Raw genomic sequence first — 16,543 nt, forward strand, 5'->3', positions numbered from 1 at the left:
TATATATACTATTAATACATTATTATATAATTATTTTACTCTTTTAAATGTATTTAAATAATTTGAATATTTACTTACTATTGCAAAATCTTAATTCAAATTTCAACCTTATTTTAATCTTTGAATTATGAATTATGAAGGATATATAGTTCAATCTTCAAAACCTTAATATCTAAACATATATTCAAAACGTTACGCACGTGTCTGTAGGCCCCAACTTTTTCCCTTCCGTGGATTTGCGGAACTAACTGCAAAGCAGCCAATCAATAAATATAAATTTAAAGGGTTTAGGGACAAAAACTAAAATATCTCGATTCTCGAGACAAGATCTTGCAGTACATTCTAAGAATATGCGCGATGCGCGATGAAAATAGGGCCCGCCCGGCCCCTTTTTCTGCATCCCGAAGAGAGACCAGACGTGGGGCCGGAAACAGTTAGAACCGCCGATTTCCCAGCGGAATGATGACGTGTCAGATATCTAATGGCTAGAAAATATTTATGCTATGCGAAGAAGATTAGAATTTTTTGGTTATTGTGTGTGTATGTAGATTTAGAGTGCCGGAATTAGGAATGGTTTGGATGGCACTTTCATCCTTTAATTTTGTACTAAAGTTTTTAATATTATATAATATATTAAAATATTTTTCTCTTTTATCTTAAATATTTAATATTCATTTAACATTAATTATACTTTATTTTAATAATCATATTTATTATATTTTATTACAATAAAGTTATGAAAGTTTTAAATTTAAATATTTACTACTATTTAATGTTTGATTTCTCCGTCTATCTCCAGTGTATGTGGGGTCTTTCATTATATCGTCTTTGAGATGTATTGTTGCAAAATCTTTGGGGTGACATCCTAGTGTTCGGAATGATGTGTCATTTTATTTGTTGCTTCCTAACTCCGTGATGTCCGTTGTCGCTTCGCACGGTGCTTTGTCGCAAAGAGTGGGGGGTGGCTGGCGACGGATGTCAAATGGTGGTCGGCAACATGCGACGACAGGTAATTGGTGGTGAAGTGATGCTATACTTTAGCTCATTCTCCAAATTTTAAGCTATTCCACATGTTTTAAACTCTCTCTCCTCCCTCCCCTCCGAAGAGGGGTGGACCTCCAATTATAGAGTTTGAAATGCAATTAATGCAGAAATATGAATCACTTTAATCAAATGGTCCGGGGAACTTCCATTGATCAGACGACGTTTGATGAATTTTTTAGTGTCTTAATGAAGTCAGAATTGAGCGATATTGGACTTGTTTGATTTGTCTAGTTGAGACAATTGATTAGATCATAAGCTCACCAGGTTCGATATTCGTTTGACCTTCCCAATATGACCGAAAAGCTTTCAAATTTGATTTAATGACTTGATGTGAGCTTTGACTTGCATTTGACCAAGTTTGATACCATCAATCATGTCTCATCGAGCAGGTCAGTTTGACTATAAGTTTGATGAAATTGGAGCTCTAGAAAACTTTTAATCAAAATTTGTATATTTATTGTCAAAAAATTAACTCGAGATTCATGCCGAATGTTAGAAATTTATTGATGACATATCATTTATAATTAAATTTTCTCAGAAAAAAAAAAGTTATAAGTCAATTAAAGAATCCTAATGTGAAGTTTCTTTGCAAGATGGCACAAAATACACCTGGAATTTGACTTCTGAAAGATGTAAAATATGACAACTCTTCCACGTTGGCATTGATAATAATAGAATAAAATTGTGTAATGCCTTAAAACAACCATTCTAAAAGATATTACATTTTAATAACATAGAGTTCTCATTCTCAAAAAAAAAAAAAAAAAAAAAAAATGGTCTTCTAAGAAACTAAACAATAAGCAAATTACAAGATGACTGCAGCAGGTCAAAAACAGATTTACTTACAAATGTTAAAATTGATACATGCCGACATAGCATATTGAATCTTTGTTCAATTCTCTTCTTAACTCATGCTAAGAAGCCCGAAAAAAAAAGAAAGCAATCCCAAATCATTCAGTTGCCAGAAAGTTAACTACATACAAACAAACAATGAAACAATACAGGTGCTGATACTTTTAATTGTAAAACATAAATGAAAAATATAATCCTATAAAATCAAACTTTTCCCCCTATACAAAAGCATCACCATCTTTTTCTGATAGAAATGTTAACAGCATTGAGGCCAAAGAATGTCAATTCTATCTAAACCAAACCATCTTGAAAAACTCGTGTTCGGTCCAGAGATAGCTCGTCAACAAATTTTAGAAGTCGAGCTAATTTCCATTGATTTTACGAAGCTCCATAAATGAATGATGAACTGCATGATGGAGTCAATGTATAGGGGATGTTGGACATAGGTCCCTGCTCTTGAGCCAGTTCATGGATGTCTTTAACAATGTCGAAGACCGCCTCCGGCTGTGCCAATTTTAGGGCGCACTCCGACATTTTTTTAAGCTCGGCAGAGTCGGCTCCAAACCACCGTGCAACGAGGCTTGCGGTCTGTTTGGAGCTTTTGCAGAAAACCCCGGCACCATTGTCAACCACATAGGGGACATTGCCCACTTCCTGAAGCATGGAAAAACTAATCAGGACATGCTTCTTCCACTGGAATTCTAACTTTAAGTAGCCTAAGCTAACTTTGCCATGAACATGCAAGGCAGTTGATTCTTCCAATTTCTACTCTGATCTACAAACAAGCACATGCTCATATCTGAGAAACTTCTGAATTATTTCATATCAATTTTGTTTGATGTTTTTATCTTTATTTTTACTTTTGTATTTAAATATAATATATATATATATATATATATATATATATATATTTATAGATAGATAGATAGATAGATAGATAGATAGATAGTGAAGTGTCAAAATAGTCCGTTGACTATTCAGATGAAGTCACTTCAGTCTAAAAGTCTATAAAAGTGTCAAATTTGTGTTCGAATTTTTTAAATTGGAGTTGAAATAGTTCACGTGAGAAATATTAATAAATTGACACTTTTGTAGACTGTGAGAATAAAATGAACTCCTACAAAGAGGATTAATTTAACAAATTTCTATTTATATAGAGGACAATTCTAATTTGAGCAAGGATGAAAAAAAGTTATGATTACACGTACAAACCTGTCCAGGAATGAAGTCATTTAGGATTATAGGGAGTCCCCTAATCAAAGCCTCGGCAATGGTTCCAGGTCCGGCCTACAACAATTAAATCAGGAATTTTATCATCACCGAGCTTAATTCAAATGAACACATAACAAACAATTAAGGTTCAAACTCAAGAAAAGAAATATATAGAACATACCTTAGTTATAATACAGTCACAAGCCCCCATCCATTTCTCCATCTGTGTCTCAAATCCTCTTATCTGCAGCAAATGCAAGTGGCTATAATTTAGTCTGCAAATCCATCTAAGCCTCTGCAAATCCATCATACCTTCACCGGGATTTTCCACTGAAGCGACTGAAGAGTGGAGCTTAGAGTTTGATTCCTTCCACAAATAACAACAAGTTGTCCCATTGGCTTTCCCTCAGAAACATCATACAGTGATTCTCCGAGGGCCTTTGCAGTCTTCTTGACCGGACCCATCCCCTCACCACCACCCATTAACAGCACAGCTGGAAGATCAGCGTCCATCTCAAGCTCTACCCTCAAGTCATCCTATAGATCATTCAACATTTGAACCCTCAAAAACCACAATTGCATAATATATATATGTGAATTATGACTGTTATGAAATAGATGTAATTAATAATGAAGTAAATCAAGAAAGAATGCACAGATTTTACGTGAAGAATTCTTGATTGTAAAAATAACAGGCAGATGATGAGAATTTATTGTGACAAATAAGAAAATCAAGTTGAAAGTTTCAACTAACATAAATTATTAGGGAAAAAATGAGTTGTCTTTTATAAACAAAAATAGGTATTTATAAACTTTTGCAAGTCCACTTTTAAAGAAAATAAGTAAGAGAGCGAGCCAAAACAATAAAATCAAGTGGTTTACAAATAGGATTAATCAAACACTAGAGACCTTCAATCAGTGTGCCCAAACTTTCTTTCTTGTGCTTAAATCCGAGTGATTATAATTTTCTTATAAGACAATCGGGCTCCATAAAATTCTGGTCATAAAATTAGCAATGAACAATTAACCCACCTTGGAAATAACGGCCCGACAAAATAATGGCCGGATGGGCAAGCCAAATACACGTATCTGGGAGGGTTGGAGGCCATCAAGCGAAGCCCGCTTTGCTACTTCCTTAGAAGGACAATAGCACCTATTGACATTAGTATGGAACCTGAGAAGAGCAAGAATTAATCATCCGTAACTTGAGAAATTGCAATCAAGGCATGCAATTCTTGGAGAATCCAAAAAGAAACAAGTTGGTGATCATCACCATGTGGGATGGCAGGTGTTTAGGTCAGTAATAACGGTAACAAAAACAACTCTTTTCTGGAGGTTTTGCCATTTGAGCACCCATAGAGGAATGTGCTGCATGAGGGGATGAACGCTTATGATGATATCTGGCTTGTACTTCTTAATGCCTGCCTCCACCTTCCTTCATCCACAAATGCAAAAGAAATATAAGAACTCAGCAAGGATGGTAACCACTTCTAAAACTTTATTATGAAGCCATGATGATGAGCATAATACCTAGATGAATCATTGTAGATTAATCAAGAGGAATAGAAAAGAGCAGAAAGAAGATTACTTGGCGTAGAATGCAGCAATGGCTGCGAGGTAGAAGCAATGTACCCAGCGAGGAGAAGTGCTGTGAAACGCAACCCTCCATAGCTGAACATGCTTAACCATGAATTTGTAGGATCTTTCCATGTTGTTCAATGGCCACCCTGCACTTTCCTTGCACACATCTTTCACAAACACCTGCGAGGTTTTAGAGAATCGAATAATCAATCATATACTGTGTTCCATAAATAAAAACCAAATTTATGTATTACATGGTAAGGGCAAGGCGTGGAGAGAGAAACAAAAAGCGATCAATGCTAGATTCACGAGAAGACTCCATTTAATTAAAAATGAGGTTTTTTTTTTCCATTTTTTAAATTTAAATCTTTTACAATAAGGGAACAAGAAGAGAGACACAACCCACCCAAGCCCCGACATGGATATTTGGAGCTCAAAGCTACATCTAGCACTGTTATGAGTGCGACTTTGAGATCATTTCAGCTCAAAGTAATGAGAGACAGAGAGAGAGAGGAACAAAAAAAAAAGGGTTATTTAAATAAGAGTTATTCAATTTAATGTCTATTGTAATATTATCTACATATTTATTTTTTGAAAAATTTAAATACATACCACTCAATTCTTTATGTGTATTTAAGTATCTAATACTAAAAATTTGATATTTGCATTTGTCATAAATTGACAAATGAAAAGTGTTGAATCCAAATCTGTCTGGTAGGTCGTGCCCAAGGAATGGAGCGTTGGACAGAGGAAAGATGATCGCGGAGAGAAAGAGAGATTAGAGAGAGGAGCAGAGGAAGACTTCCCCTGGCAGCGGGAAATGAGGTGTTCTTAGGCTCTCCGACCTATTTTATTCCATAAAGACATTTATTGCAAGTGAGGGGAGCCAAAATTCCCCTCATACATCATAAAACCCTCCTATTTATAGAAGATAGGAGGGCAAAAAAATATAAAAAATTACTTATTTATCCTTCGTTTAAATAGAAGAGCAAAACGCATTCTCGTCCCTTTATCTTGATGTCTATTGGAATATTATCTAAATATTTATTTTTTGGAAAATTTAAATACATACCACAAAATTCTTTATGTGTATTTAAGTATCTAATACTCAAAATTTGATATTTGCATTTGTCATAAATTGACAAATGAAAAGTGTTGAATCCAAATCTGTCTGGTAGGTCGTGCCCAAGGAATGGAGCGTTGGACAGAGGAAAGATGATCGAGGAGAGAAAGAGAGATTAGAGAGAGGAGCAGAGGAAGACTTCCCCTGACAGCGGGAAATGAGGTGTTCTTAGGCTGTCCGACCTATTTTATTCCATAAAGACATTTATTGCAAGTAAGGGGAGCCAAAAGTCCCCTCATACATCATAAAACCCTCCTATTTATAGAAGATAGGAGGGGTAAAAAAATATAAAAATTACCTATTTATCCTTGGTTTAAATAGAAGAGCAAAACGCATTCTCGTCCCTTTATCTTGGACCATTTTTTAGTATACATTTTTAGTTCCCCAATTTTCTTATCCTTGATAACGACAACTGCAATAAGGAAAAAAAATATAAATCAAATAAATCGTAAACACAAAATTCGCTAATGATACTCCTTGCTAGGCAATTTTTGAGCTTGGCTCTAATATCTTTGTCTTCATCTGTTGGGTTTGTTATTCTTGAGTTTTTTCTTTCAAGGGGAAGTTGTCGATTTCCGGTGACCGGTTGGAGGAAAAGTCGGTCGTCAGAGGGAGAGTCGGTCGTCGGAGGAAAGTTAGTTGTCGGAGGAAGAGTCTTGGATTTGCTCACCCCAAGGGGGAGGCTTGGAGATGCTCCCTGGAGGGGAGGCTTGGAGATGCTCCCTGGAGAAGAGTCTTGGAGATGCTTGACACGGAGGGAAGTCTTCGAGTTGCTTGCTCCGAGGGGAGTGAGAGTCTTTGAGATGCTTGCCCTGGAGGGGAGTCTTAGAGACTCTTCCGAATGTTGAAGGGAAGAATCCCAGATGGGTTGCAATTGGATTTGGTATTGGGTCAGAGAAGTTGTTTTCAGAGAGATCGAGAAATTTGAGATTGGTGGAGTTAAGGATGAAGGCTGAGAATTTTCCATCCATAGAGTTGAGTGTAAGGGATAGTTTGATGGACGAAGGCGTGGCCTCAACCTTGGAGTAAACAAATTTGATGAGATAATTGGGTCTAAAGTCAAGAAGACGAACCTTGCAAAGATGGTTGAGTTGTTAGGGGACGATATCAATGAGATTGCTATTTAAAAGCAGGAGGTCATTTCGATCCAAAAGGACACTAATTTTCGATAGCAGAATCGTGAAACTGTTATTGCTGAGATCGAGGAAGGTGAGTTTGGAGATAGCGAAGATTTTCAAATGGACGAAGTCAGAGAGGAGGTTATTGTTGAGGTTTAGCAGGGTGAGACTCCTAAAAGCTAAAAATTTGAAGTCGTCGAGAGTATCGTTGAGGCCGAACTTGGAGAGGTTTAAGGCGACGGCACGGGATGGCCGATCAGGATTGTGGTGGCCGGCTGATATGGGATGGCTGACTGAAAAACATGGTGTGAGGGACTCTTCTAATTGGCAGAAAAAAAAGAACAGTTAGAACTTTTCACGGAAAAATGCTGTACAACTGGTTAGCGAGCGATTGGTCGGCCAGATGGGGACGTGACCGGACAACAGGTTGACGGCTGGTCTATGGCCCGTGAAGCGGGACTGTTGTACGTTGGTTCTGCACTGCTGAGGGAGTTTGGAAATAACTGGATCCCACAACGGAGGGAATGCCATATGTTTTACAAAAGTATGGAGTTCTTCGAAGATCGTGTTGGGTAAGTTCTCATCGTTCTTTTTGTAAGAAGAGCCACTTTGAAGAGTTTTTGTTCGACGTCACTTGCGTCTTATTGATGACATGATCCCCACACTCACCGCACCTTAAAGGATGTTGAATCCAAACCTGTTTGGTAGGTCGTGCCCAAGTAATGGAGCACTAGTATGAGGAAAGATGATCCATGAGAGAGAAATGAGAGAGAGAAGGAGAAGAGGAAGACTTTCTCCAACGAGGGGAAATGGAGTGTTCTGAGGCTCTCCGACTTATTTTATTCCATAAATTCATTTATTACAAGTGATGGGAGCCAAAATTCCCCCAATACATCATAAAGCCCTCATATTTATAGAAGATAGTAGAGACAAAAAAAATATAAAAAATTACATATTTAGCCTCACTTTAAATAGTAGTGCCAATGGTATTCTAGTCCCTTTATCTTGGACCGTCATATTGCCTCGAGATTCGTGCAGACCATTCTTGAGTATACAAAAAGATATATTTTACTTTTTGAAAAGATAATGATATGGTTTTTTTATGTGATTTTAAGGATTTGAGTTGTATGCATGTAAATATGAATGTTTGAGTGTTAGCTATATATTTAAATACAAAAGAATTGTGTGGTATGCGTAAATGCCTCTAAATTTTTTGGTTGTTGGATTATTATCTTAATTGATTTGCAAATACTAACTTCAAAAATTATTCCACTTTTCTAATTATTAAATGTTTTAAAATAATTAAAATTTAATTTTAAAAACAAAAGTAACTCAAGCAATGTACGTATAGAATAAATAAAAAATAATAATGCTTAATTAATAAAGAATTGTTTTGAAAACTTTTCTTGTAATTATTTAAAAGTAAAAATCTATATCAAAATTCATTTTTATCTTCAAATAATAAAAATTAATTAGTACCAGCTTTGAGTTTGACAGTTTCTTTATAAACACAAGGGAAAAAAAAAACACAATTATCTGATAAGCTTGATATTCCAATCTGATCTTCATGTTATTCACATTTTTTATTATAAGCTGTATTTCAAATATAAAGACAATACAAAAAAGCAGATTGACTCACTAAGTTATTAAAAAAACTTAATTAATTTTAAATTTAACTAATTTAACCAAGTCTTTAACAAAATTAAATTAAATAATTTCATAAAAGATCTTTTTTTCATATACCTTTCTAATTTGGATTATCCTAAAGCTTAAACCACTGCAAAATTAAATTTAATAATATATGTTATGATTATGCAACCACTACAATTATTTGTTTTATAAGAAAACAGTTAAATTTCAAAATGCAGCCAAAATGTTACAGATTTACTTCAGGTGAAAGTTACAAAAAAGCTTTTCAAATCATTTTTAAGAAGAAAATATATGAATTTTAAAAGGTCATCATTACAGTTTTTTTTTTAACTCTTTTTTTTTTCATATGCTGTTATATTTTACCTTCGATATAGAAAATGAGACATAAATTCAGTATTTTTACATTTAAAACTTTAAGTTTGTACCTTATCATATAGATTTAAATATTTTAAAAGAGCATTTGTTAAGTAAGCAAGAAGGCAAGAGAAAAAAATAAGAAAAAATAAAAAACTATGATACACAATATATTTCGGCTAGATTATAAGAATGAGCTCATAATTTTTGTATTTTCACAGATCATTTGCAATTCGTTTTGAGTAAAACCTCTGCAAAGTATAAAACACATATAAAGTGGGCATTCTATGTGTTTCTTGCAAGAGACGCTTCCTTCTTCTTTTCACAACTCATTCTCCTCACACTTTTCTCGTGTTCTTCTTCCCCCACCTTTCCCCTCACACTTCTCTCATTCTCTTCTTCCCCCACCCACATATTTGCTTCTTCACATATTCCCCTACTTTGATCTAATATCTCTCTCTTCTCCTTATTAAACATTTTTTTCCACTATCTTGATCTTCGTTTAACTAATCTTAATTTTCTCTCTAAATTTATTTTTCTAATATAATTTTGTTTCATTTTCGAACGCCTTTTTTAAGTAGGATCAATCTTCTTCATTGTGTTATCAAATATTGTACGTATAAATACCGTCTAATTTTTCTTAAATTATTTTCACCATGTCCAAATTATTCACACATTTTTTTTATTTAGAAATTATTATTTTAAAAAAATTATAATTAATTTGAATAAAAATGTTAATTAATTTATATTTTATGTATTATAGTTTATTATTTCTATCTTAATTATTTTTTGTACAATTTAATAATAATAATATGAAAAATAATTTAATAAGTTAAGGACAGTAATCATTGTACATTGTTTGAAAACCCGACAATGCAGTACTAATGGTCCGAAAGAGGTTGAAATAGTACCTCGACTGTCTGGTATAACAACAACACATATATTTCTCATATATTTTTAATATTTTTGCATAAATAGTTATAATTTTTTTATCTAATGTATATTAAATGAGCCATAAAAAATTTCAATAATAAACTTTTCTCTCCTTCACTCATATTTTCTTCTACTGAAAATCTATTAGTTAGCATTCAAAAGCTCTCCTCCCTATTATTTTTCTATGTATAACCAAAATTCTAGCAAAACTTTGCTCGATAATCTCCAGAACAATATTTTTTTATTGTCGAAATCTTTTTTCTTGTACTCAGGATTTTGTCTTACACTTCTTAATTAGCAAGATACGCATATACTCTAATTTTATTTAAAATTTCTTTAATGTAAGTGCATGTAGTTTATTTTAATGAGTTTAATCTATGAATTATTTAGATATATTTTATTTATGAATACAATAATACAAATTCAAATAATCTTGCATATATGTATATGAAATATAATGCATTTAAAGCTATAAAAAACTTTATCAAAAAAGATCTAAACTATGTAAGGAGGGCTTAGGATGTAATTGATTTTCGTACCCCCTCATCACCTAGAAATTCTTTTAGTTACGAATGCACCTTATTTTTTGCATATATTAGTTAACCATCTTTATTTCACATATATTATTACCACACACAAATTTATTTGCATTTAGTTTTTTTGTTAATGAATTGAACATATAAATTATTTAGATACAACTTATTTATAAGTATGATAATACAAATTGGAATAATCTTGCATATATGTGTGTGCAATATAGTTTATTTGAAGCTATAAAAAAACTAATTTGTCAAAAATCCTTAAGCAGCCTAAGGAGAGAGCTTGGGACAAAAGGGACTTGGTACTCCCTTCATCACCTAAAAGTTCTTATAGCTATGAATTCACCTTATTTTTTGCACATATGTTATTGCCACACAAACTTAATAACAAACTCGTTTGTATAGGCTGTTGAAAGAAAAAATAACAAACTTGCACCGGTGTATAAAAGATAAAAATGTCCCTCTTATCTCATTTTGTGATACTTATGAGATTCAATGAAAGATTAAAATTGTAATAAATTATTTCATTGAAAATCAAATCAAATGTTATATGTGACATTTGTCTTAGTAGTGCTACAATATTTTAAGAATAAATATTAGGGTAGCATATATTATAAGAAATTCATTAAATATAATGAAAATATATCTTTTTTACATGAAAATTTAAGGATTATTAGTTGCGCTTAAACTTGCACATACTTTAACTAAGATTTAGTACACAAGTGCAAATAAAATTAATTGCAGGACTAGTTTTATAATATTAGTATATATATGTCACATTTAATACTATATACTGTTGAAGAGTTACGATTCAATTAGAATTTTACTTTGATTTATGTCGGTGGTTATAATTGTTTTGTTTAAGTATCTCAGTTGATAATACTAAATAAACTAGAAGGAAAAAAAATTATATCTATTATGTCGTGATAGCTAAAGACATGTCATAAATATAGTTTTTTTACTTATGGTGCGTGGCGATTTTATTGCAACTCATGTTGACGATGATGAAGCATGTGAGTTTATATTGTTGGAAGCGACAAAACATATAATAGTTATTTATATTACAGTTGAGACCTTACCAACTGAGGCTTTTGACATTACCGGTACTTCCCATATTCTTATCAATTCTATCAAACATATGACAAAAATTTATAAGTATGAAAATTATATATTTTTTGTTTATGTAACCATTAGAGATTTATACTAAAAAAAGATAAAAATATTATAATTTTCAATTTGTAGACCAACTCTAATTTCATCTAGCACATATGACATTGGGTTTTATAATATGCATGACCAACCAATGATTGATTATAGCATGCATCGATCATTTGATCTTTCACACTCATTTCACCTTACGTTAGTATAAATGTTGAACATTCTATGCAAAAAGCCTCACCAGGTGTGTACTTGAATGTTAACATAAGAGAATATGAAATAATGAATAGTGACACTAATGAAAACTCGAGTGAACTTGAGGCAAATGAGGATTGCAGTGGGTGAGATGTTGAGTCAAATATATATTATATTGTTAGGATATGATTTACTATGTCAATATGCAGAGCTAAATATAGAGATGTTAGAATCAATGGTAAAGAACAATCAATCTGTGAATCCAAGTCATATGACTGAAGAGTTTGATGTCGTTGATGACTGTGATGATAATACCAATATATCAAGATGATTTCCTTCTAGAAGTATTATTAGAGAGACTCATAGTTTCAAGCAAAAATCAACTGCAATGTGCTTTGAATAGATGATTAATAATAAATAATGCAAAGTACACAAAAACTACTTCAAATAAAAATAGGCTTATCATCCAACGTGTATATTACAATCATCAGATTGTTCATGTTATTGACATCTGCATGTATCCAAGAGCCAACGCTAAGCGAGTGTATGAAAAATATCTATAGTTGGGGCATCACATACATGTACTCATCCAATTATGTCCAAAATTACAATTCAAAATTCATATGTTAGTAAGTGTTATTCTACGACAACAACATGACCTGAAGACTAAAAAAAATATTGCTCGAATAGAGTAAAAATTTAATGTTCGGGTCACATACATAAATACATGAGATGCATGTGAAAAAACTATCAAATTAATTTTTGGTTGTTACGAGGAGTCATATAACTTCTTATTTTTCTTAATGACAATTATATACAAAATGATTTATGAATCTGTATATATAATATAAGTAAGAAATAATATGTATTTTCATAGTATCTTCTAGGCATTTAGTTCAAGTATGTCTAGCTGAAGATTTTGTCAACTTGTTCTTATCATGATGAGACTTTTCTTCTAGGACATATAATGACTTTGATAGTTGTTGCAGGAATTGACAAACATTGGGGTCTCTTTCCACTCGCATTTGCAGTGGTTGAATTTGAAAATATTAAGTCATGATTATGGTTTCTATAACCACTGTATAATTTGGTAGAGGTTGTTTCAGACCCATGAAGGCCTCTAAATAATATCAAATAGGCACCCAAGCATTGTTCATGGTTATAGCGAGAACTTCTCATGGGCTACACACAGGCATTGCTTGCATCATCTACAAAAATATTTAAAAATGCAGTATGGTGCATTGCAATAGGAGATATCAGTATTATTTACAATAAAACATAATGGGTTGGAAATACTGATGAAACACACACATTTAACAGACACATGAATGATATTAAGAATTATTATTATATGATAGTGGCTATAGATTCAAAATAATGACCAAAAATGCATTTGAATGTTTTAACAAAGTGCTCAAGCGCTCGAGGTTTACAAATTCAAGGTTTCCCATGTGCTACCTATTATAATTTAATTATTTTATTTTTGAAATGTTCAACTAATACACCACAATGGATTTAAGCAAAGAGTTAAAATAAGTCTTGTACATGCAATAAGCCACAAATATATCACATACCGTGTGCATATGCAATTGCGGCTTTAGGAGCTAGACTTTAGATCACATCATTTTAAGTAGATTATATTAAATTTTATTGTCATACCTATGAATCGTCAATTATTTCATGTGACAAGCGAGAAATAATAGTGGCTACAGTGTGCTCAACAATAAGTGATCATTACTTTGTTTCCCCTTTATTTAAAAGAAGATGTGGTCGACCAAGAACAGATAAAACAAATAGAATTATAAATATAATTAGAGCTATAAGCACGAGAGTTTGTAGTATTTGTAATAATATTGGACATAATAGAGCAATATGTCCCTATTAATCCAATTAAGTACAAGCAGATATTAGATAACATATTACAATTAAATTCCTTAATTTTTAATTATTATTTCTTTTGAATTTTTATATTCACATTTAACCTTTAGCTTGTTACCACTTCCATTAATTAGTAGAGATGATCGAGGCTACAACTTCGGGAGAGTACTACCATTATGTTAGACACAATGTTCAGGCAAATATCAATACATCCCAAAGCACTTTCAAGCCTTTTATCATTAGATGGATTACATTAGACAACAAACCAAGATCATGTCATATAAAATGCTTTTTTGATACAAAGATTATGACAAATCAAAATCACTGATAAAATGATTGAATTTTTATATAATTATTGAAGCAGACGACCAATTAATAGTGGTAGATGAGTAGCCAATGCATTGCCCACAGTTTATTTATATACTGTAAAATATAGGTATCAATTGTTTTAGACACTCACGATTCATTAAATTAGAATTTCACTTAATAACTACAATGGTGGAGTGGTACTGCTCCAAAACAAATACATTTCATTTCCCTGCATGTAAGATTAGTTTACATTCATATTAACATATTACTGTGATTATTATAATTTTTAAATTTATATATTATATATTTCCGTAATATGAGATGACTATCACTTTACATGATGTCCAAATAATTTTTGGCGTCACGGTGGATTAAAATGTCTTAATGGGGCTTATGGTTATTGGCCTTGGTTTGCACTGATCGAATTAGAGAGCATGTTATGATGAGTTGTTGGGTGGCCACGCCAAGCCTGATGTTATCTACCACCATCCCCAAAACCATGAGATTGCCTAGATTTTCTATAGAGGCCACTCCCAATCATAAATAATTAGTTGTCTCCAATGATAATTTTATAGGGAGGCTTATGATGATTTATAATCAAATATTTTTTTAAGGCAGCTTATATTTTGTAGATATTATATTATTTTCTACTTCTAGATACATCTAGATAATATATTCATTTGCAATATTTATCATTATTGAAGAATTTGGATGAGTTAAGAGGATATTCTTTGGGAAATATGGTGCAAACACTTTTGTATAGAGAATTAAATCTATCAACCAAGTCTACCTATATTACTATCGTTGAGTGTTTGCACTTACTTCAAGTGTGGCGCTGAAAGCACTTATATGTTGGTATTTCTACTCTTTATGTTCCTACTCCTCACAAATTATCAAGCAAATCACTTGGATTCTAGTACATGATCAATTATACACACAAACACACACACAAATATTTATTAAAGTTTGTTATTTTATTTCAATAACATGTGGATGAAATGAAGAGTGGATAATGAATTGTGAAGATGTATAGAGGCGAACTTGATGGGCTCAAACAAAGCCAAGTATACTAAACATTTCCATTGAATCTCATGTTTATGAGTACTACTTATGTCAAAAATAACTAAAGATAAAACTTGATAATGTGGTTATTTGGATGTCATATTTAAATGATTAAATGGTGTTGTTGCATGAGATATGCTTTGATAGCATAGATATTTGACTTACCTACGCTCCACTTATTAGTTGGAAGTGTGTGAGTGACACCTTTTTATATTACGTGATACGACAAGCATTTAGTTCATAGTTATTGACCCAATAAAACAAGATTTTATGAGATTCAATGAGTTAGATAAATTAGAAGGTGACAAGACGCACAATCACTATGACTATATCAGAAAATACGACAATCGTCGAGCGCAAAACCAAGAGAGAATAGTACGTTATAAATATATGTTATAAATACTAGTAATTTTTTCTACCATGATGTGTAATAATAAATTAAAGTTTTAACTTATACAGATGGGCTGGTTTATTTGCAGCAAAGGAAGTGTAGAAATATTTGAAGGGGATCAAGCTGGAAATACTAGTTCCATGAAATAAGAATATGATAAGATCATGGAATTATCATGTAGAGTGCAAAAATCAATTCATATTGATTATAATAAACTTGATCTACTATGTGGACATAATTTTGAAGCAAGGTTATCTCATAGAACAAATGTAAGACCACATGGACCCCGTAGATCAACTTCTAATGTTTTGCGTCAGTCAGCTTTTGCTACTCTGAGGCGATCAATAGTCGATGCTCCAAGGAAATCTTCAGTTGCTAGAACACGAAGATCTCCCTTAGACGAGTCACGTGATCAATTGTATCCAGGACCGTTACGAGACCCTCATAATATGCAGGAACATCGACATATGAGGGTACATCATATGACTTATAGTCCACAACTTCTGTTGGTGGAGACCTAAATTTAAATTTTTAGAGCTTGACAATGTCTGCATCTATATCTACACCTCAAATATTTGATATAGGCCTAGACTGAGGTACATCTCCGATTTATACACTATTAATTCTCATGAAAGCAGAAAACTACAAGATGTCACATAAAACTATGAATGATGCAATTGAAGAATATTACATTGACATAGAAGTTCAAGAATATTAGTTTCGATATTGACCACTTCAACCATCACTTAGATATACACCTAGATTAAGCACCATTAAAAAAATGATAATACTTTGTATGTGTACTATTGGAAGAAATATTATGAATTTTGTTTATTTTTAGTTAATTCATATTTTTCACATATAGTTTCTACTAATATTTAAATGAATGTTTGTTTATTAAACGAGCTTGAGCTAATAAATCTCACATTCCATGGAGTTACATTAATATAATAAGATGTATAAGATAAAATTTAATGTGACAAATTAATTAAACTAATACATTGATTAATTAAATAACATTTAATTGTTAATTAAAATAAAAAATTTCTTAATGAAATTTTAATAAAACTAATTAAATATAATATGTAATTTAATTATTAATCAGTTAAAATTATACATTATACATTAACTTATAATATATATA

General features: G+C 32.2%; 1 protein-coding gene across 2 annotated transcripts in view; it reads right to left on the minus strand.

The window, feature by feature from the left end:
• Positions 1 to 1,877: 1,877 nt before the first annotated feature.
• LOC110023378 (probable monogalactosyldiacylglycerol synthase 3, chloroplastic) overlaps positions 1,878 to 16,543 on the minus strand; it is a 15,936-nt gene continuing 1,270 nt past the window's right edge. Inside the window, exons 2-8 of one of the 2 annotated variants that reach the window (XM_020722769.1) lie at positions 4,697 to 4,869; positions 4,382 to 4,543; positions 4,141 to 4,282; positions 3,421 to 3,645; positions 3,290 to 3,352; positions 3,109 to 3,183; positions 1,878 to 2,550 (exon numbers count right to left, since the gene is read on the minus strand). In XM_020722769.1, coding sequence (XP_020578428.1) covers positions 2,275 to 2,550; positions 3,109 to 3,183; positions 3,290 to 3,352; positions 3,421 to 3,645; positions 4,141 to 4,282; positions 4,382 to 4,543; positions 4,697 to 4,869 — 1,116 coding nt within the window. In that variant the 3' untranslated portion in view covers positions 1,878 to 2,274. Of the gene's footprint in view, positions 2,551 to 2,580; positions 2,672 to 3,108; positions 3,184 to 3,289; positions 3,353 to 3,420; positions 3,646 to 4,140; positions 4,283 to 4,381; positions 4,544 to 4,696; positions 4,870 to 16,543 lie in introns of those variants that run through there. The other variant, XM_020722770.1, reaches the window with a different exon arrangement.

Source organism: Phalaenopsis equestris, unplaced genomic scaffold (genome assembly GCF_001263595.1).
Source record: "Phalaenopsis equestris unplaced genomic scaffold, ASM126359v1 Scaffold000224, whole genome shotgun sequence".
NCBI classification, from domain to species: domain Eukaryota; kingdom Viridiplantae; phylum Streptophyta; class Magnoliopsida; order Asparagales; family Orchidaceae; genus Phalaenopsis; species Phalaenopsis equestris.